Below are 23,035 nucleotides of genomic sequence, written 5' to 3'. Positions count from 1 at the left end.
TTGACAACTTCTTTAGTGATATTTATTACAAAATGTGTACAAGATTTACAGAAAACAAATAATAATAACAATATAGTATTATGGCCGTCTGCGCTTGGACATTTTTGACCGTGTGTTCCTCGACGCTTGGGCCCTGCCGAATGCCTTACGCGCAAAGTTTATATTTAAATCATTGCTATTTTTACGGTCCTGCGTGCTCACACAACGCGCGCACACTCGCTTAGAGATTACCGACTATACTTGAATTCTTCGGCCGGTGATTTGCCCGTCATCCGAAATGCACAACGGATCCAGTGCAACGCCACCAAATAACAATCGCTATTAAATTAAAAAAACTCTACCACCGTCAAACAACGAACTTGACGGGTTATAATTTCTGTTTTTTTTTATTATCGGAAAACGTTTTTTTGTTTTGTTTTACCCATTCGTTTCGATTTGTCGTCTACCGTGATTTGAGGGAGCCGTTAACGAATTATCGAATTATGTTCAACAAGAAATTCCCTTCGGCCCTCAGCATCAACGTAAGTAGTACACAGATAACACAAATCCCGATTATAAAAATATATATACACTAAAACTACCTATTTACCTATTTTCACACCTCTTCGAGCATAGACTTTCGATTGTTAATGATTGATTTAACCAACATCCATTTACATGACGTTGTCTGTACAAAAAAAAAATTAAGCAGCATATTATTTATATTAAATGAATAAAATTCGACGAATATTTTTTGGAAAACTAACCACCACGTATGTTTTTTTTAAATCAACACTGCATTATGGAAAAATTTCCATTCCATCCCGTCCCGTCCCGGGTTTTAGATATACCCTAAAATATACATTTTTAAATAGTTCCAACCTAATATTGAGCAAATATTAGTAATTTGTTTAACTTTTCAAATGTGATACGCATTTCAACGCGAATACTTTTATGTTTTTTTTCTACTTAAAATACAATAAAACAGGCCGGTAGCAATAATTTTCTGTTCTATAAACACATGTCAACATTGGTGGAGTGGATTTTTTTTCGGAGTATATTCGTAGCAATCGAGCTGTGTTCCAGCACGTATGTCGTGTCAAATTTGTTATAAAGTAGTTTTGTGATTTAGTGTAGCCTTTTAATCTGGTTTAACAATACACAATGATTGATTAAAACATTTGTTGTTGTAAATGTTGTTTATAATAACTGCCAGACATTTATAATAATATTATATCACTCGACGTTTTTTCAAAACACATGTTCTTGTAACCAAACATTTTTGTTTTGTTTATAAACTCACATTTTTAGCTTCTAGGATAAACTTTGCGATAAAGTATTGTTAAAATGAGGTTGTTTTTGTGATAGTCGCATTTTTATACTATAATATGTATTATAAAAAAAAAACGCGTGGGAAGGAATTTACGTCTGATGTGTATTTTTTTTATTTCTGAATTATTCAACAGCGTGAAATGTGTTACTCGCTTAGCTTTAAATTATAAATTGTTTTCAATACTCAAAACCGATTTTAAAGAATTATTTTAACTAACGTTTTATCGTTGCAAATAGGCAGGTTTATTTTTATAAATCGCAAACAAATCTCGTTTTAGATAATTATTTTATATTTTTAAAGTCTCACGAAACACACATTAACTGTGTGTACTTAAAGCTATACAATTAAAGCGATTGTGTTGTGTTATTGAGCGTAATTTTTGAAACATTTGAACTACGGTTAGTATTGACATTTCACACCATTCTATATGGTCATACTATTACATATTTCAATATGGTATATACTAGTTTTATTATGGCCGCCACCCTTCTTGCATTTGTAAACACGAACAATACAGTATACACATATTGTATCGGTTATAACATACCTAATTTTTTAACCCCTCTGGCAATTATTACAGTTTGTGATACCTGTTATTGATTATCTAAACATGGTATTACATATGTAGTTACGGTGCGCACGCGAGTTTTGTCGTTTTGTATTGGCGTGCATGTGAAAAAAGTCACAAGGGAATCATGCACAAATCGTGTCCTTAAGTAGTTGTGCGGTTGACCCCCTTGCACATGTCATGACTATTCGTTGATCGTTTCAGATTAAAAAAAAATTGCTTGTAATGTTCTCCCAAATTAAGGTCCTCTGTAGTTTTTGTGCACGGGGATTGTTTTTATTGTTACGCGCAACATGTCTAACTAAGAAGCTATGAGTATAGTTGTACTGACAAAAACAAATTCAAAACTATACCAAGTACCATTGATTATAATTACTAGTATTTATATAACCAATGCAAGTGTCAACCGCCTACCTAGTAATAAATAATTAGTACACGCTTGTTATATAAGTTATTTAAGTTTTTGAAAACTCGACTCCTCCTTGGATGACCTCTGGACACGCAATTCTTTTTATGAGTTATGTAACTTAGTAATTTTCTTTAATTATAGTCGGTAAGTTGGTTCATTGATTGGGTCGTATGGATTTAAAAAATAACGCACGTGTGTCATTCTTTATTAATATAATATAGACATGTATAAATGTAGTATGGATAAGCGTAGCTAATACATAAAAAATAAATATATTTAAGTTTTACAAGTACATTTATGTACACAGATGGACTTATTTTATTTGATTTATAAAAATCAAATAAAGAGCAATTATTTTACTTAAAAATGTTTTCGATTCAACTTCTAAAAAAAATTATTTACAATTTATTATTAAACAAAAAAAAAAATCGTAAAAAAATTGTCCACCTTTTTGCTTATGTTTTTTTTCTAATGCTAAAAATACTCAAAAGGGTTTAAAAAATTATTATTTTGTATGAACCCTGACCTTTTTTGTTTCCCAAAAAGTTATGAAAAATCTTAAATAAAGTCACGCAATTCCTACGACTTTTCTATTATTCGTGGCATGCTCTACTGTAATTCACAATGGCTCAATACATTTATTAAGGTGATGTGAGTTTGATATTGTAAACGAAAATGGACGAATCCCAACTTTCAGTCACATGCTAACAAGTCTTGTTTCGATAAATCATTCATGGAGACGGCTTTTTGGCTTAGGGGCAATAACAATACCATATTATTACACACTAGCGGCCGTTTTATTATACATCGACGGTTAACTTTTGACAGAAACAGCTTTATTGATTTTTTCTTTGAATATACAGAAGGTCAAATAGGATAATATAGGTATTCTAAACGTCGGCAATTCGCAGCTACTATCAGACGGTAGTTTCTATACTAGCTATTCTTACTGGTATTTGCTCCATCAGATCTTTAGGAATAACGACCATACATAAAGTGACTACAATATAATATACATTTATTTTTCATATTAAACATATTATGACCTGGCTCCAGCCAGGGTAATATTAATACCCTAAAATCCTCCACTGTGTTAGCACCGAAAAATGATCGTGTCGTTGCGTGATTAAATAATAGGTACTTACTATGCAAATTATTATTGTTATTATAATATATGCTTTAACGGTAGTAAATAACATTTATAAATAGGTAAGAGGTTGTATAGATTTCTCTGTTGTCCTTAATATCAACATCTTTATAACATTATATATTATCAAAATGCAAAATATTTTATACTTATTTATTTACAATGTAAATAGATATACATATGAGTGCATTTTTAGTTACAAATATAGTACAATGAATACTCGAAAGCAAGGGCGCCCTCAGGGAGGGCAACTCCCCCCCCCTAGATTCTCTGCAAGTTAAATAAATGTATATCCAGTGTCTATAATATTAAAATATTGTAAATCTATTACAAAACCATAGGCAGTGAATTTTCAACTGCGGGCGCCCTTGCTCGAAAGTTAGTAACACATTATTTAGCTAATTTTTAAATTTAGCATACAAGCGTGTTCCTGACAAAACTCCTAACGTAGGTAACGGGAGAGACGCCAGGATTTCCGGACTTTGGTTCTCTTCCCGTGATCATGTTGTTCGAGGGAGTTTGTCTCGGGTTCGTTCGTTACGCTACTATAATAAAAAAACAATATATATATATATATATATATATATAGTACATGCACATTTGTAGTTATATTTATGACGTGTCGGAGGACGCATTGTGTGTCCAATATTATGTACGGTGATATTGGATTACCAGAACGTGGGAGCGGATTGTAAAACGATACAGGAGACAAGCAGCACCGCTACATACAAGTGTGCTTAGATTCGAAAACCAATCATCGGATAGGCAATGTGTTTTATAGTCTAATGTTAATTAAGGTCATGGTCATCGGAGGGAATTGCATATGTATACTGGTCATGTGGCGTATTTTCAAACGTTAGGTATCAATCGTCGTTATACCTATCACTTATATCAGATTTGAACAATAAAAAATGTCATCAGGCGAGGAGTGACATAAAAATAATATTATCGCTTTTTTTTAATTAGCATAATATTGTTACAGGTAATTTAACCAAACTGACATATCACAAATAAACGCGCGACTGGCTGCTAAAAAAAACATTATTGTTAATTAATTTTTAATTTTAATGTGAGCACAAAGAAAAAATTATTCTTTATTTTTTTTTTAATTTTCAACAAACTAGGTATGTTTAAGGACTGTATTACTACAGTTCAATTTTATTATTGATTTCTATAAATGAAATATATATGCTAATAATCTCGAAATACAAAATATAAGACTTGTATACAGTATAAGCCTAATGTGTATATTTTGTTTGTTCATTATAATTTTCTTTCTCCTATTATTTTTTTTTTTTTTTGAGCACAAAGGACATATTTTGTCTAAATAATTATCACATTAATTTAGAACTATATTTTGTCAAATAATTCTGAGAATGCCATAAAATATTTTTAATATATTGAATTAATATTATTTATGAAAACATTTTTTTAAATTACAACTTATTTAAACATATGTTAAATTTTAAATTATATACGAAAAATATTGCAAAGCAACTGAACATTTGAAGTATTTGAGTAAAAATATTGGGACAAAAGTATTCAAATACTTTATTTATAAGAAAAATTCTGTTCTAATTACAATAGTTTTGAAAGGTTTTAAAATATAAATAATTAGGTACTATATTTTGTCTTCGGAGATGGTTATTTTTGAGAGTATTAAGATTTGTAAAAAATAATATTATCATTTATACTTTGCATTAGGTATATAGGTAACAATGAAATCTGAGTTATGATATTCTTTTGGATGCTTCGATTTAATGTAAACTCTACAAACAAGTTTCAGGTTATTGACAGAAATTTAGGGTAGGCCTGTAGGTTAAAAATTATTATAAAGTTAAAAACCTTGAAACTTGAAGTTAGTGCAGAACAACTACATTTTTTAGATTTTTTTTTAAAGGTGTCGAATTTCCAATATTTAACAATCCTAACTTAAACTTCCATTGTTTTGAGTATACCTAGCCCCATCCTCCAACGTTTCAGGCCTACAATCTACAACAAAAATATTATTTTTATTAAGACGATCTAGTGTCTAAGTTGGAACGTAATACTCTCGTGTCTGAATCGTGTGATTTATACATTTTTATGTTTCCGCCGTATCGCGGCATCTCAATGGCACGTCATAGGGAACTCCCAAGTTCAACGTTGCCGGATTTGCCGACCGAATTTTGATTGCCACACCCGGGGCCCTGCCGTATCGTTCTGGGTACAATCTGCACACCCCTCGGCAGCGGCCGCTCGTGTATTGATTTTGCACAGACCAGGCCGGCGGCGCCGGTGCTGTTGCCGTCATAGCGCCGCAGTCCGCACCGTCGTCAACCCCACAACAGCCGCCTCCCTGTTCGATATACGGCACATTTAACCCCCCGAAAACCGTAGCGGGCCGGTGTTGTATTTTTGTTAACACATAATATGATGTTCGCGCATTGCCAACCTAAACGACCGGCCCCTTGCACAATTTTCAAAAGATTGCGACACGGAAAAATGTATATTTATATTGCTTATAGGTATTTTCAAACAACACAATATTATCACGATAAACTCGACTCCGCGCGTCCCAGCCAGCTGCTCCTTCGTTACCAGAGTGTATACCTGTCCTAGTATGCTGTTGCTTAGCAAATGTAAAACGGGCGTCCGCGGACTGCGACACTTGATGGTATCAAAAAGGAAAATCGCCCTCGTATTATTATACCGTATAATTTTTCTGACGTCGAGGGACTAGGAAGAATTTTTGTCAACGCGTTTTATACGATATTCCCGAGAGTAGGAGTTTTAATCGTTAATTAAATCGTGAATCTAAATATGTTTGATCAAAATGCGATTTTCATGAAAAAAAAAACGTTTTATGTATAAAAAAGAATCATGTATACCGTATTGTATCATAGGTAATGTTAGTTAGTGCAGGTTGAACGGTTATTGTTTTGTATTATACATGCAGGTCACATACAGGTGTATGCGGCATTTGCAGCAAGTGTGTACTAGTTACGGGCAAGGGATTGGCAACAATGGCCGACCGGGACTTTGCGGTAATGACATTTGAACGAAGGGTTCGAATCGGGGGGTTAGTTCCACCGTATCGTTGCCGACGTTAAGCTCAAAGGGGCCAGTTTTATATCGGCGCCGTACGCGGCAACACCGGCACATAAAATGGCATAATCCGTATTTTTAAATACATCTATATATACACATATATTTACACAAATATTCATTTTTATAGCTGTTAGTCATTAAAGTAACTGTGTTAGACTGAGTACTCCGTGGCACCGACCGAGATGGTGACCGAGACCGGACAAGTAAGAATTGGATATCTTTTTTTTTATATTTACTTTTTTTTTTAAAGTTTTCTGTTAGTGTAGTTATCAACGCCTCGGTCTACGGTGTTGGCTATGTCTACTGGCACCGCCTGAAGTATTATAATATCTTAGAGCCACAAAATACCTAAAAAAAACAATATAACAACACTGATCCTGCCATCCTGCCAGTGTAGCGTTTAGGGTTTCTTAACGCAGCGCAGGTTATATAATCTCTAACTAAAAACTGATCAACAAGCTAAATATTCTATAGAATTTATACCTATATCATTAATTATTCGGGTAACTATGTCAAGGTCTTACATTTTTATTTCGCCTACAATACATTTTAAACTTCTTTACACATATACCACATTTATTGGTTTGAGCTGTTAGTAACAACAATTTTTATATTAAAATTAATAATAGAAAAAAAACATCATCTTATCCCGCTTTTATTCGTTAAAAATAGTTAATTATAATTGACTATTATAATCAATTATTTATCGAGGTCGAAAATATTTAGCTAGATACTTATTTTTTCTGTATTCACTTTAGTATAGATCATTGTTGATGCATTATAATTATTTTTAACATCTAGGTACAAATATATGTTAAAAATGATATTATTGAATTACGCAAATTATACAGTTCTGTTTAAAAAAATATACATATAAATATGTATATTTGTCTTAACTCATAAGTGTTTTCTTGACTAAATAACAGCATACAATTTTAATAGTAAAAGAAAAAACGTTATTCTGTTACCCTTCAATATCAATCTTCATTGGTACAGTATTATAATATCTGTTCTTATAATGTCAAATATCCAATACGTGTTCTATTGAATCAAAAGCAAACTAACTTAGACCAAAAACGGAAATTAAATGGGGATCTATAACATTTTAATGGTAAATCGTTTTAGTACTATCTATACCAGTACATGATTTTTTCAGTTGAAATATACTAAACTATAATTTAATATGTATGGAGGCTCAGGGTACTCGCCTGTACCTTTTATATACTAAATGTGTGTTTTTTTATATGTTTAGTCGGAGGGTAACACCTCTTCATTTCTGAGAGCAGCTCGTTCCGGAAATCTTGACAAAGTAATCGAACATCTAAAAAACAAAATTGATATAAACACAGCGAACTCTGTAAGTTTTTGTTTGTATACATTATTATTATTACTATTGGTTGTTTTTAAACATATTTAAAAATACGTTTAAATCTCATTTAAAAGACATCTCGATTTTCAGAATGGCTTAAACGCTTTGCATCTAGCTTCAAAGGATGGTCACATAGATATTGTCAGAGAACTGTTGAAGAGAGGCGCCAACGTAAACTCGGCAACAAAAAAAGGCAACACCGCGCTTCATATCGCTTCTTTAGGTATGAAAAAACAGAATAGGAAACACTGACAAATGACGATTATTAGCTACCTATTATTTTATTAACATAATTAAATGTTTCTAGCCGGTCAATACGACGTGGTAGTTATTCTCGTAGAACATGGAGCGATGGTCAATGTGCAAAGCCAAAACGGTTTCACCCCGTTGTACATGGCCGCACAGGAAAACCATGACAGAGTTGTCAAGTATTTATTAGCAAATGGCGCCAACCAAAATTTAGCGACTGAGGTATGTGCGAATGCGGTTTTAAAATATTCTATCCAGTACTAATGGTTATTTTTTTCAGGATGGATTTACTCCATGTGCTGTTGCAATGCAACAAGGCCACGAAAAGGTGGTAACGGTGCTTTTGGAAAATGACACGAAGGGTAAAGTACGCTTGCCCGCGTTGCACATTGCGGCAAAAAAAGACGACTGCAAAGCTGCTGACTTACTCTTACAGGTAATTTGACAAACTCTTGTATAAATATGCTTTTTTTTTCTTTCATCTAAAATACGTCATGTATTGTTAACGCAGAACGATCACAACCCAGACGTGACATCTAAGAGTGGATTTACTCCACTACACATTGCTTCACATTACGGAAACGACGGTATCGCGAAACTGCTCCTCGCTAAAGGAGCCGATGTTAACTACTCTGCAAAAGTATGTCATGCACGTTAATTTTGAGCGATAACATTTGCCATAGCAGTAATATTGGATAGTATTGCCAGAGTCAACTTTTGAGATCACTGCTAAGCGATAATATCGGCCTACTGTCTATCAACTTGTTAATCATAACATTTAATCGATATATTTATTTGCACAGCATAACATAACACCGTTACACGTAGCAGCCAAATGGGGTAAGGGCAATATGGTATCTTTGTTGTTGGAGAGCGGAGCCAACATCGAGGCGAAGACAAGAGACGGACTCACTGCTTTGCATTGTGCCGCTAGATCCGGGCACGATCAAGTCATCGACATGTTGTTGCAGAGAAACGCTCCGATAAGCTCCAAAACCAAGGTAAGGCATTACCTTTGAGAGTTTAATTATATTCGAGATTTAAATTAATTTATACCATTGCAGAACGGTTTGGCAGGACTGCACATGGCTGCTCAAGGTGACCACGTGGAAGCAGCCAAGGTTTTGTTGACCAATAATGCCCCGGTAGACGACGTGACTGTAGACTATCTAACTGGTCTTCATGTGGCCGCTCACTGTGGCCATATTCGTGTTGCCAAGCTTCTGTTGGAGAAACATGCGGATCCAGACGCTAGGGCTCTTAACGGATTTACGCCATTACACATTGCGTGCAAGAAGAATCGTATTAAAGTGGTAGAACTACTTCTCAAGTACAAAGCTAGTCTGGAAGCCACTACAGAGGTAAGTCAAGTTTCTCTACCAATATGGTCGTCCATCGAGAGCAGAAAGATATGTGACAACTTCTCTTGGTCTTACTGAGCTTTAATATTTTGACCTGAGAGAAGGTTGAAGATTAGTTCATCATTTAATTGTGACTATTATTACTACGTATGGCGCTCATGGTCGGGAGTGTGACATTTTTAGGCCTAGTTTAGTCGACAGAATTTTCAGTTTGCACCATTTAAGTTTCTGCTATTTTAAGGACGACTCTATCTCTTCTTAGATAGGTCGCTCTGCCCAGTAAGAGACGCCGCCTTTCAATTGTCATAAACACTACCGATGACGACGTTGGTATTAATTATAGGTACACGCCACTCATATTGTACTCTCTGGACCCTGTGTGTTATAAGAATATTCACTATTTCCGCTCAATTTTTGAAAACGTACTCTCTGGTATACAATCAATAACAAAGTAAAATTAATAATGTCTTTTTTTTCTTAACAGTCTGGCCTTACACCGTTGCACGTCGCTAGCTTCATGGGCTGCATGAGTATTGTTATATTCTTGTTGCAACACGAAGCCAATCCGGATCTACCGACGGTAAGAGGAGAAACGCCTCTGCATCTAGCCGCTCGAGCTAATCAAACGGATATAATACGTATATTGCTACGCAATGGAGCCCAAGTGGACGCCAAAGCTAGAGTGAGTTTCGGTATTGTGATTATATCTTTAAGCAGTGGTGCACACAAAGAGTTCCACACGTTTCAGTACTCAAATGGAGACTTGACTACATTTTAATGCATTTAATCATCTAAGATCGAGGTGTCCTTAGAAAATAGTGCTTGATACCCTCTTCGAAAATATTGGTGTGCCACTGCCCACTGAGTATTATAAAAATTATAACAACCATGAAACCTACTTAAAAACCGGTGTTTATTATAAACATTTTTCATTTGGTCTTATAGGAAAAGCAAACACCATTGCATATTGCATCCAGATTGGGTAATGTTGATATCGTGATGTTGTTATTGGCACACGGAGCGGCGGTCGATTCGACTACAAAAGACTTGTACACAGCTCTTCATATTGCATCTAAAGAAGGCCAGGAGGAGGTAAGAACACTGATTATGAAACGCATAATGGATCACGTGGATACGACGTATTTGCTTGATAAGTTTTGGTCGGTTAGAAGAGAATATTTTATCTAAAACAACATGTAATGTTATAGAAATCAATCATTTTATTTATCACTATTGTCAGCGAGTACACTAAAATATGATATATCTTATTCCAATATTCTTGGGATTGCAAGAGTGCGGTACTATTCAAGTAGAACTCTAATCCACTGTACTTAATCAAATAGTACATTTATACTCTCTTATTGCAATTTCTTATTGATGTTTCATTCAACATTTTGTGTTCTTCGGATAGCAACTAATGTATTTTGTTATTTTAAAATTACTTTAATTTATAATTTTTAAATAATAATAATAACGTATTCAAATAATGGAACCGCAGTGCCAATAACTTTTCGTCAGAAATGTAAACATTAACGTGTTCATTTTATTTCGTATGCATTCGCCGTTCACATTCTACAAACATGGGCCAAAACTTATTTATGTAATAAAATAAGTCTGATTGGTGTAATTTGTTACTAAAATAAAATTCTTAAAAAAACGAATTCACTGCCTTATGATAACGTTTGTCTTAATTAGTTTGTTTATCAATTACTTAAACAATTGTTTGTACACATATTCCAAGCAATACACAATTTTCTTCGAGTGCCAAATAAGTAGCTGTTTGTATTTATAAAAAAATATTCTTTAAAAAAAAAAAAATAATAAAGTAATGTAACTTAATTTCTCTATTCGAATTTTCTATAAAAAAATTTTGATACATAAAACAAATTGTTATTAAACTATAATTTTGATCAAATATTGTTCTTGTTAGTCGAAATTCCATTTTCGTAATGTAAAATTCCGAATTAATTATAATGAAGAGCGGATAATTCAAATCTATACTATCATTCTATAGTTTTAATTTAGATTTATAATAATTAATAGGGAATATTATTTTATTTGCATTATTATGGTAATTATAATGTAATAACGTTGTATGGTTAATCATTTAATTATTATTATACAATATTAATAATTATTAATGTGAGTATTATTATTTTAAGTTTTTAATTCTTGTATTGTTAATGCTATGTTGCGTTAGGTGAAAAAATTTAGTGCTGTTAGTATTTTTTAACGTTTCATGAGAGTTGAGAGTTTACGAGGTGTAATTTGTTTTTATTATATCCTATTTTGATCTCTATTTGTTGTTAAACAATAAATATGCCAATAATAAATATTATAAAATATATACAACCCTAATGAATAATAATATGTATATGCTTATAATCATTGTCATTGTTCTTTTTTCTTAAATTAAAAATAATCTATAAACATGTTTGTTTTTTGCTTCGCCTATTTATTCCGTTATTAAACAGCCGAACTCGTAAAACGCTGTATTTTTTTTTCTACATACAAAAGTCAAGCAAGGTGTACATAAAAAAAAGGTGTTGAAAAAAAACTCGATTAGGTAAGTCCTTAACTTTAATTATTCTTGTGAACAATTTCCATTTCCCCGATAGCATCTTTACTTTGACAACACCGTATTGATTTCTAATACTTAATCTTAATCGAGTTGAACTATACATTTGCCATTATAACAGGAATTGAATTAACTGGCTGTGTGTAATATTTATCACGAGCACAGGCTTAGCTTTACAACACTGATGCAATAGACATTTTGTTAAATGCTTTTTGTTTTTTGTTTAGTAAAAGTAAATATCTAACAGCATTAACTAATTTTCATATAAGCTTTAAATTTATATAAATAATATTATATATTGTACTTAAACGAATTAGTAAAATTTTACTGTAAATCACTAAACGTTTTCTTTTTGTTGGCAGGTTGCATCAGTGTTGTTGGAGAATGAAGCCTCAGTGACGGCAACAACTAAAAAAGGTTTTACCCCATTACACTTGTCATCGAAGTACGGAAACATTAAAGTGACAAAGTTATTATTGCAAAAAGACGCTCCTGTCGATGCACAAGGAAAGGTAAGTCAAATATAATTTAATTGTATACTATGTACATGAATATGTTTACTGTTATAAAGGATGATCAAATTAACTTTTTTCTGTCGATAATTACAATTTTATAGTTTTTATAAAATATTAATTATTTTATAGTTAATTAAATATATACGTTTCCATTTAAGTTTCCAAAATAGCGCTTTGGAAAATACTAAAAAAAGTAAATATTTGGTAATTATATAATATTGTACAATTATAAAAACAACAATATTTTCAAAAAGAAAAACTATAAACTTGTAATTATTTTCCGAGAAAATAAGTTAAATTGATCACCCTGTATTTCGCACACGTGATTCAAATGTGACAGAAGTCAAAAAGTAAACAAACATTTTGTGTACAAAAAAAATATAAAGGATCAGAGGGTATTTGAGGTTACACGTTTAATGGTCAAATTCATATTTGAACTACCATAACATATTGGGTTTCTAGCTACTTGATCGCATAAAGCAATTTTTTGGGTGTACAAGCAGACGACAGAAGATAAATATATAATAGTTTTAAGTATTAAATATTAAGTACGATGAAAATGTTATAAAATAATAAAATCCACAGCTAGGTAACAACATTAAAAAACGATAAGGCAACATGTCATTGTTTGCTTTAACCAAAAAACATGATTATGATAAAATTAAAGAAGATATTATCTACTAACTAATAATTAAAACTTAAAACCACTTACGGCTACAAGATATAGGTACACGTACATAATGCAATTGCAAGTCATATATATCTGAAAAAGTTATCTTAGTTACATTAATAACATAACACTTAGTATACAATAATTGTTACATTTGTTGTTTAAAAATAAAGAATCGCGTTAATAATTTGCGTATCAACGATCAAAACTTAGGTTTTTAATTTGAAATAATAATACGAAATAATATATAGTACATATTTTAATACTCTTTTTAAGTTGATCAATAATTATAATCATATATATCATAAAAAATGACTTTATATTATAACATATTTGCCTAATACTGTATAGTCAGATTTTTATAAAAATAACTTTGGTATAATTTAATTTGGTGAATTGACAAACCTTAACTGAAGTTCTGGTATAATTATAAAAAAGTAAGTTTTCTATCTCCACAAATGTCCGTACTGATACATCTAAACTTAACGTTTTTTGTTTGAAAACAACTCCTCTCAAATTTTCTTCATTCCCTATCGTTCTTCTTCATTGTTCTAATTTAACTTTTAACACGTTCACTCTCATTCACTAAGCTACGTACATCATCTGTAAACAGAATACATCAAAGTACATAGTATTGTTATAGAAAATATATATTCAAAGGGACGTAAATTAGGTTGCTCGACTATTACTGAAGAAAACAAGCAGGGTCAGGCTGATTTTTTTTATCTCCTCCCTTAAAGATGTACGTTTTGCTACTGCATTATTGTACATCTCGTTTATTCAGTTAAAATTAAAATAACTTCTTCTCAAATAATCTATTATTTATTTGTCTCATTACACATTACTCTGTTGAGCATCTTTATTAACAATTTAATTCTGCTACTCATTATATTTTCTATACTTCAACAAGCAGTCCGTCCACCCTTGTTTATTTTCTACACCTCATTGCATTTCCAATTTTTGCATACTTTTATTTAATAACCCTATATTAAACAACTCTTTAAAATATTGTTTCTCTTGTATGTAATTTTCTTACTTAGTATAATACATGTATCAATGTATTATACAATAAGTTAAATAAGTGATATAAAATAAGTTTAGCCAAAATTGTAATAATTATTAAAACTTGTTTTATTTTTAACATTCAGAATGGTGTTACTCCATTGCATGTAGCAAGCCATTACGATAACCAAGCTGTTGCATTAATGTTACTCGATAAACATGCTTCGCCTCATGCCACAGCTAAGAACGGGCACACTCCTCTTCACATAGCTGCAAAGAAGAACCAAGTAAATAAATTATGAAAAATAATAAGAGCATTTTTGATTTTAATAACAAAATGTTATTAATGAACTTATTATATTCAATGTTAAATAAAACAATAATAATTTTTTAGATGGACATTGCAAATACGTTATTAGATTACGGAGCAAAAACCAATACAGAATCCAAAGCCGGCTTTACTCCTCTTCATTTAAGTGCTCAGGAAGGCAATGTCGAGATGTCTACATTGCTCCTGAACCACAATGCAGATCCTAATTTCCAGTCAAAGGTAATGATAATTACTTTAGTATTTCTAACACGGAATACAATTTTAATTCGTGCAATTTTACAGAACGGCTTGACACCAATGCATTTGTGCGCCCAAGAAGATAAGCATAAAGTGGCAGTTGTATTGGATAATTACCATGCAGATATTAACACCAAAACTAAGGTGACTTAAATATGAAATTAAATTAGATAATAACTAGAAATGTAATTTGTAAAAATCTTACATTGTAATAATCTTCTCTTTAGGCCGGATTTACTCCTCTGCACGTGGCTTGCCATTTTGGTCAGTTAAACATGGTTCGTTTTCTAACATCTCGTCAAGGAATTAACATTAATGCAACTACTGCTTCTGGATACACTCCTCTTCATCAAGCGGCTCAGCAAGGCCATTCCACGATTGTCAGTCATTTGTTGGACAAAGGAGCAGATCCGAATATATTAAATAGCGTAAGCATAAGTATATAGTAGATGATGAATTTAGTTTAATATGATTTGAATATCAAAATAATGGCTGATAGAATTAGTATTATATATCAACACTCTTTTTGTAACAAGCAGAGTTGAGAATAATACGAATTTTCTAAGTTCCAAATCCAAGTGTTTTAAATATTAAATTAGAAGTTTGTTTATGAAACCGATTTTTAAAAAAATTGGACTTTTGAATTATAAAATATGAAGTAATCTTATTTTGCCTAACTCTCACAAGATACATTTATTGTTTCAATAATAGCATATACATTTGTTTTGTAGCAAGGACAAACGGCTTTATCTATTTCACAAAAACTGGGGTACATCAGTGTCGTCGAAGCGTTGAAAAATGTCACAAAAGCTACACCTACATCCACGTCTGACGAAAAATATAAAGTAATTGCACCGGAAACCATGCAAGAGACTTTTATGTCAGACTCTGAAGATGAAGGTAAGTTTCGATCAATTGTCGTATACACTGGTAAATACTAGCACACTGCGGTTTGGTGGGATATTGAAATGATATGATGTAATGAGTAATTACTTAAAAACACAATTGTAATATAACCAAGAAAAGCGGCTCGAGTTATTAAGCAGCTGTAAACCATAAAACGATTACACGTTTATAACTCAACACTTCATTTAGGTATAGCTCTAGTATATTTCTGCAATAACAACAGATTTTATTTTTAGCCAGATTATATGCCAGACGAAAAATGTTCAAAATATACATAATTTACTATGTTTATATGCTTGTCATAAACGAATTAATGCAATCCGATTTAGATTGCTCTAATATCCTCCTCTTGGCCTACTGGAGCTAAAAACATATAATCGCTTGTCCTCTTGCCGTTTCTCTCGATCCATACGACTAAATCTTTCCAGTCATCGGTCTTTATTCTTTCTAAATCTTTCTCAACCAAATCCAAGTATTCCATGCCCCGCAAGGCGCTCTTCTAAGTAAGAGTGGGCCTGACTAATGACGTTTTCAATCTAATCTTAGTTTTCTTTGAGAACATTTTTGTCTTGAATAATATTAGTTTAAAAGACGTTCTCTCTATCTTTGTTTTTTTTTTTTAAACTTATATTTCTCACGACGTGTCGTTTTTCCTACTCACAATTACGAGATATACAAAATTGTGAACTTTTTCGAAAATCCACACTTCCCTATCACTTGTATCATCGCTAGTAGCTGCATAATTTTTATTTTTTCGACATTGACTTTTAACCCCTTTTTTCTCCGATGATATTTCCAACATTTTGATCGTTCACTCTGTATTATCGTGAGAGTTACCGAAGATTTTCGGGTCACCTGAATCTTATGCTGGTCTACTGAAATTTCACTTGTTTTTTTTTTTTGCATCTCTTTTATCGCTTTCACCAATGGCAAGTTGAATAGCAACGGAGGTATTGCATCTCCCTATTTTAGTCCTGTGACACCGTAAAACATCGGGTATCATTTTTTAATTATTTGTTAATTTCTTATCTTATAATTGTATATATTTTATAAAATTATATATTTTCAACCAAAAAAAACCTTGAAAATAGTCTTTTGACAACTTATGAAAATGCATAAAATATTCACACGGTTGTTTTAAACTATTAGGTACCTATCCCAACGATATAATACAAAATGTAATTTATAAAAACAACTATCTAATTGGCCGCCTCGTGTGTAACTCGAATTTAGGTAAACTCAAATATTAACACTACGATATTTTTAATTTTCCGCTAATCAATACAGTCTATTAGGCAACAGTGTTCAAAAGCTTTAAACGTTATACTGTTGTGCAAATGTGTTTTTATTTTGTAATACTAAAAGCTTGTAGTATGTGCGTGCGTGTGTGTGTATATGATAAGATGATGATTGGCACACAGGTGACGTTTTGCAAAGTGGAAGTGTCGAGTACGGTCTCAACGTTATTGTTCGGCCGATAGAAAATGTAACCGCGTCGTCACGTGAGTTTAAAGTATTATAAAAAAAAGAAAAAAACAAACAAAACATGGTTTTTGGACGTATGACATTATCGTGTCTTAGTCAACATTGCATGAACTAATAGCCAAGTTCAAATGTTTCATTCGCCGTTGGCCGTTGTCCAACTGTTACGGTTTATACGTTGAACACCGGTCGTGCTGAAAACAACATGAAATCTCAATTTTTCGCGTCCGGATTGGTCGGCACAATCGACCAATATTAGAGTATCAATAACGTTTTAATAAATTATCATTATAATAATACTATGAACTTGGCTGTTCAAAAAAAAAAAATACAAATGTGTACGATCGTGTGTGCTCCCATCATCATCATATTGGCTTGTTATAAAACCACTTAGCTGTACGCTTAGCTTTTGTACTTTTTACATTGTGAACGACACCTATTGTTTGCTCCTATTGAGTAGCTGTTCACAAACTACACACCACAGTAGCGCGCGTTTGATTATCGAATGGTATGTTTTACAATATTCGTGTACAACATACGCAATGGCACACTTAAGAACACTCATAAAGATAACTATAATAAAACATTGACATTCCGAGGATTATTGTTTTTATTATCATCATCATCGCCTCGCCGTGTATCGAGTGTCGACCGAAATATTTACATTTATGTCGATCGTTCCAGTTTTTTTTTACTAGTTGTAGTAGCAGCACTTGTAGCGTCCGTTTAAAATTAAATGTGACCGGCCATCTTGTCAGTGAATTTACGGCCATTTGGCAAGATGCCGTTCGCGTTTCGTCATTGGCTTTCCTCTTTTCGGATTTTTCGCGCTTTGGCTTCACCAGCATCATAATAATGGACCAGCTTTAGAAGAGGGAAAAAAATGATAAAAATAACTCTCAAGTTTAGTAGTCGCCCACTGTCTGCCCGTTTCAGCGGTATCGCTAACTGGGTCGCCGTTCTCCGTTTTCCTTAAATTTCTTAAAAAAATTGATTGATAAAAATAATAATAAAAACAAATTTCACGAACAATATCAATAGTATACAATAATTAGTCACAATGTGTAAACGAAGGTTTTGCTGTTGTTGCTGTTTTAAAAGACAGAAAGAAGATATCTCTCCTCCACCAGCAGGTTAGAAAAATCTATGTTCAGTTAATAATTTGCAAATGTAGGCGGACTTTTTACCTCGTTCAAAACGTGGCGACGTTTAAATTTTATCTACTATATCATAATAAATTTAATAAAAAGAAAATAGCAATAATTATTATAATTAGACAACTTGTATCATATTCAAGTTAAAAAAATTTAGATCAAGTTGTTTCACGAATCAAAAGGATACAAGTGACTTTTATATAATTTTACAGAAAAGTAAAATAAAACTTAAATTTTCAATGTATTCGTATGAATCGTGTTTATAAGTAATCTTTAATATCTTTTTTGAAAAATTAATGAACAATTCTAAAACAAATATAGAGAGAAAAAGGTTTCATTAGGCAACACTATATGATAAACTTGCCGCTTGTACCCTTTTGGTTCACACTATACTTCAAATATCTCGTTCTTGAAAAATTGTATTGTTAAAACGTAGTTGTTGATTTAGAAATATACTTAATATAATACACATTGATTCGCTTGTTATATAATTAAGCATCTATCTATTTTGCGTACATTGACCCGTGAATTTAGCAAAAAATATTAAATGTATTGGTTGTTTATTAACTTGTCAACTGATGACTCATTTTAAAAGAACACGAGAAACATTTAATATTAATTGCTAATTAAAAACATAATCTACATTATAAAGCTTTTGTTTTTATATTTTGTTATATTCTCAATATTTTACCCAATGTTATTTTAATCTATATCATTGTTTAAGTATAACTTATTCAATTTGGCGTAATATAGATCTTCCAAAGATATTTAATGTAGTTTTAGAAAAAAAAAATGTAAATGCATGGACACATATTGTGTGTTGGGGCGGTATTATCATTGCCAAGTCTAAATACCGCCGCCGTCGTTTTGCTGGTATTGATTTAATTTGTTTTATTAATCGAAACTCCATTATTTTGATTAGGAGAGGAAACCATGGTAAATGAACAGTCGTACAGATATTTGACAGGCGAAGAAATGAAAGGTTTCGGCGACGAGTCGGCTCCCATTGACGTCACCAGGGATGAACGATGCGATGTCAACGCCGGTAAGTAAACGTTATTACATTTCCAAACGATTGCCGAGGACATAATATACAATTGAATAAAAAATAGAAAGTAATAACAATGACGGTACAGGTTGATTGAAAATAAATATGTATGTCGTTTACTTTTCAGCGCCTCCCTCGGCCATCGATGATGTAATCAGCCCGCAAACAGTATACGACCAATACAGCGGTCCCGTCGACAACATTGACATTGTTAAATATCCGCCCCACGTTGGGTAAGTAAATAATGTACCAACAAACGTATAGTACATATTATTATGTTCAATGTAACTGTTCTAACAAGTAACGAATTGATGTTAACGTTATTATTCGTTTGACCTAACAAAATGTTTGTATTCTGTTACTGCATTCCGTCGGACAGTCGTTTGCAATGGAAAACGTAAGCACAAAAACTAATATAATTGTTTGTTTCGATTTAACTTATTAAATTTAGATAGTTTTTTCCTTAAATAAGAAATATATATGTTCCGTTGTTTATTTAGTTTAAGACTAATCGCTTGTTATATTTTCTCGTATCTTCGTAGACGGCGTTGTAGAGTTGTGTGTTGCATTAAGTCGGTGGAATGTATACTTAACAACGTTTTATGTGTCTACAGATTTTTGGTGAGTTTCTTGGTGGACGCCCGTGGAGGTGCAATGCGCGGATGTCGCCATAGCGGAGTCCGAGTGATAGTGCCACCGCGGAGGGCGTCAATGCCTACCCGCGTGACTTGCCGCTACTTGAGACGGGAAAAACTCATACACCCTCCGCCGTTGATGGAAGGGGAATCATTGGCCAGTAGGATATTAGAACTTGGACCGGTTGGAGCGAAATTCTTGGGGTAAGTACGCCCACGGCATTTATTGTGAGATTTTTGTTTTAATCAAATGTATAATCACCCGCAGGCCCGTTATGATCGAAGTGCCCAACTTTGGGTCGTTGCGAGGTTCGGAGAGGGAAATCGTAGTACTCAGATCCGACAACGGGGAGACGTGGAAGGAGCACACGGTCGAAGTGACTGACGAGGTGGTGAAGGACATAATCGGATCGAATTTCGACAAAGAAGGTATTTAATACGACTATTGGTTCGACGTGTAATTAGATAGGTAAACGTTAGGTAACTGTGACTGTTCAATATTTAGTACCTTATTTAGTCAACAAAATATTTTTTATCTACAAATTAGGAAGTTATAACTTATATACTTACTTTATTACAAAATGTAGTATACACCTCATAGATGAGATGGAAAGAGACAACATAGAGGTGATTTCCAGAAAGAAAGTCACATTGTAAAAAACGGTAGTAAGGCCAGCAATGATGCATGGAATGAGTGTTGGCTGTTATGCACTGAATAATAGAGATGAAACATCATACCCTCTTTCATTGTCGCTTTAACATAAATAATAAGGGCAGGATACAAGTGAGGCGAAATGTTGTAGAAGAAAATATGATTTCGTGAAATTTGAACAGTTAGCTTTCTCTCTTACTGGAAATTTACTTTTGTGTTTTATCTCTCTACTAGCCAGTCAGTAATAAATTGGCCTATAAATTGTCCTCCCACTTTCTAATCATTGTATCATAGGTTCAACATACGCAGAAAAAACGCTCCACGTACTTTTTTGGTAACCCAATTTACAAACCTACATTAACCACTGGATTTCTGTGTCCATTCGTTATCATAAGGGTTGTCGTATTTCATATTCCCTTAAAAACTGACCGTCGTATTCGGAGATGGGCTTTGATAGAAAATTTTGATACGTTCTTGAATCATAATGCGCTTATAAATTAACTTTTCGAAACATATTCGTTTCAATTGATACTTAGATACCTCAAATTCTATCTCTGGATACAATATATATTTGACTAGAGGCGCGGAGAGCGCCGTTCAAATTATTTCAATATTTTTAGGCCTATGCCACGATTACTGATCTTTTGCTCGTACACAATTAGTAGCATCTAATAATATTGTTAGCGGCCATTATTGTAATTGACATGAATACGTCTTGTGGCTGTCCAAAATTTCGCCATTAGTTTTACCTAACCTAACCTGAATTTGCGACTTCAAGCAAAGAGCTGGGAGGGGAGGAGGAGAAGAGAGAGAGGAGATTATTGATAAGAGGATTAGCTTATAAGTAGTTATGTGAGGAGGATGAACATGAATCATCGTATAGGTACCATAAGACATATTCATGACCCAATGTTTTTCCTTCAAAGGAAAAACTAACGATTATTTTTATCGTTTTTTTTTCTTGTCTTTTTGCAGATCGCGACCCATGGCATTCCGGCAACCGGTTGACGCGCATCGTGACCACGGAATTCCCACATTACTTTGCCATCGTGTCCCGGGTCAAACAGGAAGTGCACGCAATCGGACCGGAGGGCGGTATGGTATCTTCGACGGTGGTGCCTCAGGTGCAGGCGGCGTTCCCGCAGGGGGCTCTCACCAAGCGCATCAAAGTCGGCCTACAGGTAAACTTGTTTAAACCGCGGCGAAACGTGGCCAGCACGTGCCTAAAGAAAATCTCCGTGAACCACGTGCCGAAAAAAAAACGGTTCTCGCTAATGTGGTAAACGTTAAGTGCGCTCGAGGGCGTTAAACGGCGATGACGGCCAATTTGGTCCACAGAAAATCCTAAAAATATGTATAAACTGACGATACGCCTTTAACATACACGCTTTCGACTCATTTACACTGCGCCAATAATAAAAACGTTACATTTTGTTTACTACCTATTCTATCCCATAATATATTACAATAATGGTATAAGGGCGAAAAAAATACCAAAATAATTATCTAGTCACTAATCTATATCCAAATTGAAAACGACACTAGTCACACCCGTCACCAGGACGTAATACCAAACTTAACTTGTATCAACTAATATAATTTAATCGAATTATTAGTTTATATTGATTACCTAATGTATTATTTTTTTATTATTATAACATTAAAAAAATATATATATATTTTTTCAAAATTAAGCAACAAAAAAAACGTGACATATGAATATTGTATGTGTTCATTGCGTGATTAATTTGTTTTTAAGGGATTTATTGTTTAGCATTTTAACATTAAAAAAATGAGTCTAGTGATTTACTTCAAGGTTTGGCATACAGTCAAAAGCTTAATTAATGCGTCTGATTGAAATAACATATTATATTTGTACAGTCAATGAAACATCCTTTTTATGTATTTGAAATAATGTGAAATCATATTATTTTTATTCTTAAGACTTATATATGTATTTATATTTTGAATTTAAACTCATCGCTTTATAATATCATTTCCACCAAATGTATACGATAATAGCACGTTTTTTGTGTTTTATTTATGATTTTTTTTTTTTTTTACTTTAAAGCCCAATAAATATAGTATATACAGTTTTTCATTGAACTAACATGTTTTTGTCATTTAATGTTTTCCGTGCTCAAATAGTTTATTTCATATATAGAATTATACTTCATGTGCTAAGTTTTTCATTATCACAATAATTAATATGTTTTTAAGATTGCACATCAATTATGAAATAAACTATCTAAGCTTAAACCTGAAAATTCCTTTTTATCTTAGATATTCCAATTTACAATATTTCGAGAAACGATATTGT

The 23,035-nt window shown here is 32.8% G+C and overlaps 1 protein-coding gene across 2 annotated transcripts; it reads left to right on the top strand.

Annotated features, from left to right (window-relative positions):
* The first annotated feature begins 253 nt into the window (after nucleotides 1-253).
* LOC126846130 (ankyrin-3) lies at nucleotides 254-22,724 on the top strand. Of its 2 annotated transcripts, XM_050585307.1 has the most exons (23): nucleotides 254-521; nucleotides 7,779-7,883; nucleotides 7,986-8,118; nucleotides 8,203-8,366; nucleotides 8,425-8,580; nucleotides 8,656-8,784; nucleotides 8,948-9,145; nucleotides 9,209-9,505; nucleotides 9,990-10,187; nucleotides 10,451-10,597; nucleotides 12,446-12,595; nucleotides 14,417-14,557; nucleotides 14,665-14,820; nucleotides 14,884-14,982; nucleotides 15,066-15,266; nucleotides 15,570-15,738; nucleotides 17,166-17,246; nucleotides 19,303-19,425; nucleotides 19,556-19,661; nucleotides 19,808-19,825; nucleotides 20,043-20,267; nucleotides 20,332-20,492; nucleotides 21,691-22,724. In XM_050585307.1, the coding sequence occupies exons 1-23, from the start codon at nucleotides 483-485 to the stop codon at nucleotides 21,996-21,998; spliced, it is 3,504 nt and encodes a 1,167-aa protein (XP_050441264.1). In that variant the 5' UTR covers nucleotides 254-482; the 3' UTR covers nucleotides 21,999-22,724. The 2 variants fall into 2 exon arrangements, with proteins under 2 accessions (XP_050441264.1, XP_050441265.1); XM_050585308.1 differs by lacking the exons at nucleotides 254-521; nucleotides 17,166-17,246 and adding an exon at nucleotides 6,549-6,729 and having other exon boundaries at nucleotides 21,691-22,722.
* Nucleotides 22,725-23,035: the final 311 nt, after the last annotated feature.

This window comes from Adelges cooleyi, unplaced genomic scaffold, assembly GCF_023614345.1.
Source record: "Adelges cooleyi isolate 19-005CV unplaced genomic scaffold, UGA_ACOO_1.1 ACOO_flye_CR_arks_rails_tigmint_CR_PRNA_9, whole genome shotgun sequence".
Taxonomy (NCBI): domain Eukaryota; kingdom Metazoa; phylum Arthropoda; class Insecta; order Hemiptera; family Adelgidae; genus Adelges; species Adelges cooleyi.
Note: the sequence above shows the minus strand (reverse complement) of the source record. Positions and strands in the feature narration are given on the sequence as shown.

What these genes read in the sequence shown, in the direction of transcription:
- LOC126846130 (XM_050585307.1), top strand. Translation starts at nt 483, where the DNA reads ATGTTCAACAAGAAATTCCCTTCGGCCCTCAGCATCAAC. An exon ending in GTCTGGAAGCCACTACAGAG is followed by an intron (nt 9,506 to 9,989) that starts GTAAGTCAAGTT and finishes TTTTCTTAACAG; the next exon opens with TCTGGCCTTACACCGTTGCA. An exon ending in ATCCTAATTTCCAGTCAAAG is followed by an intron (nt 14,821 to 14,883) that starts GTAATGATAATT and finishes GCAATTTTACAG; the next exon opens with AACGGCTTGACACCAATGCA.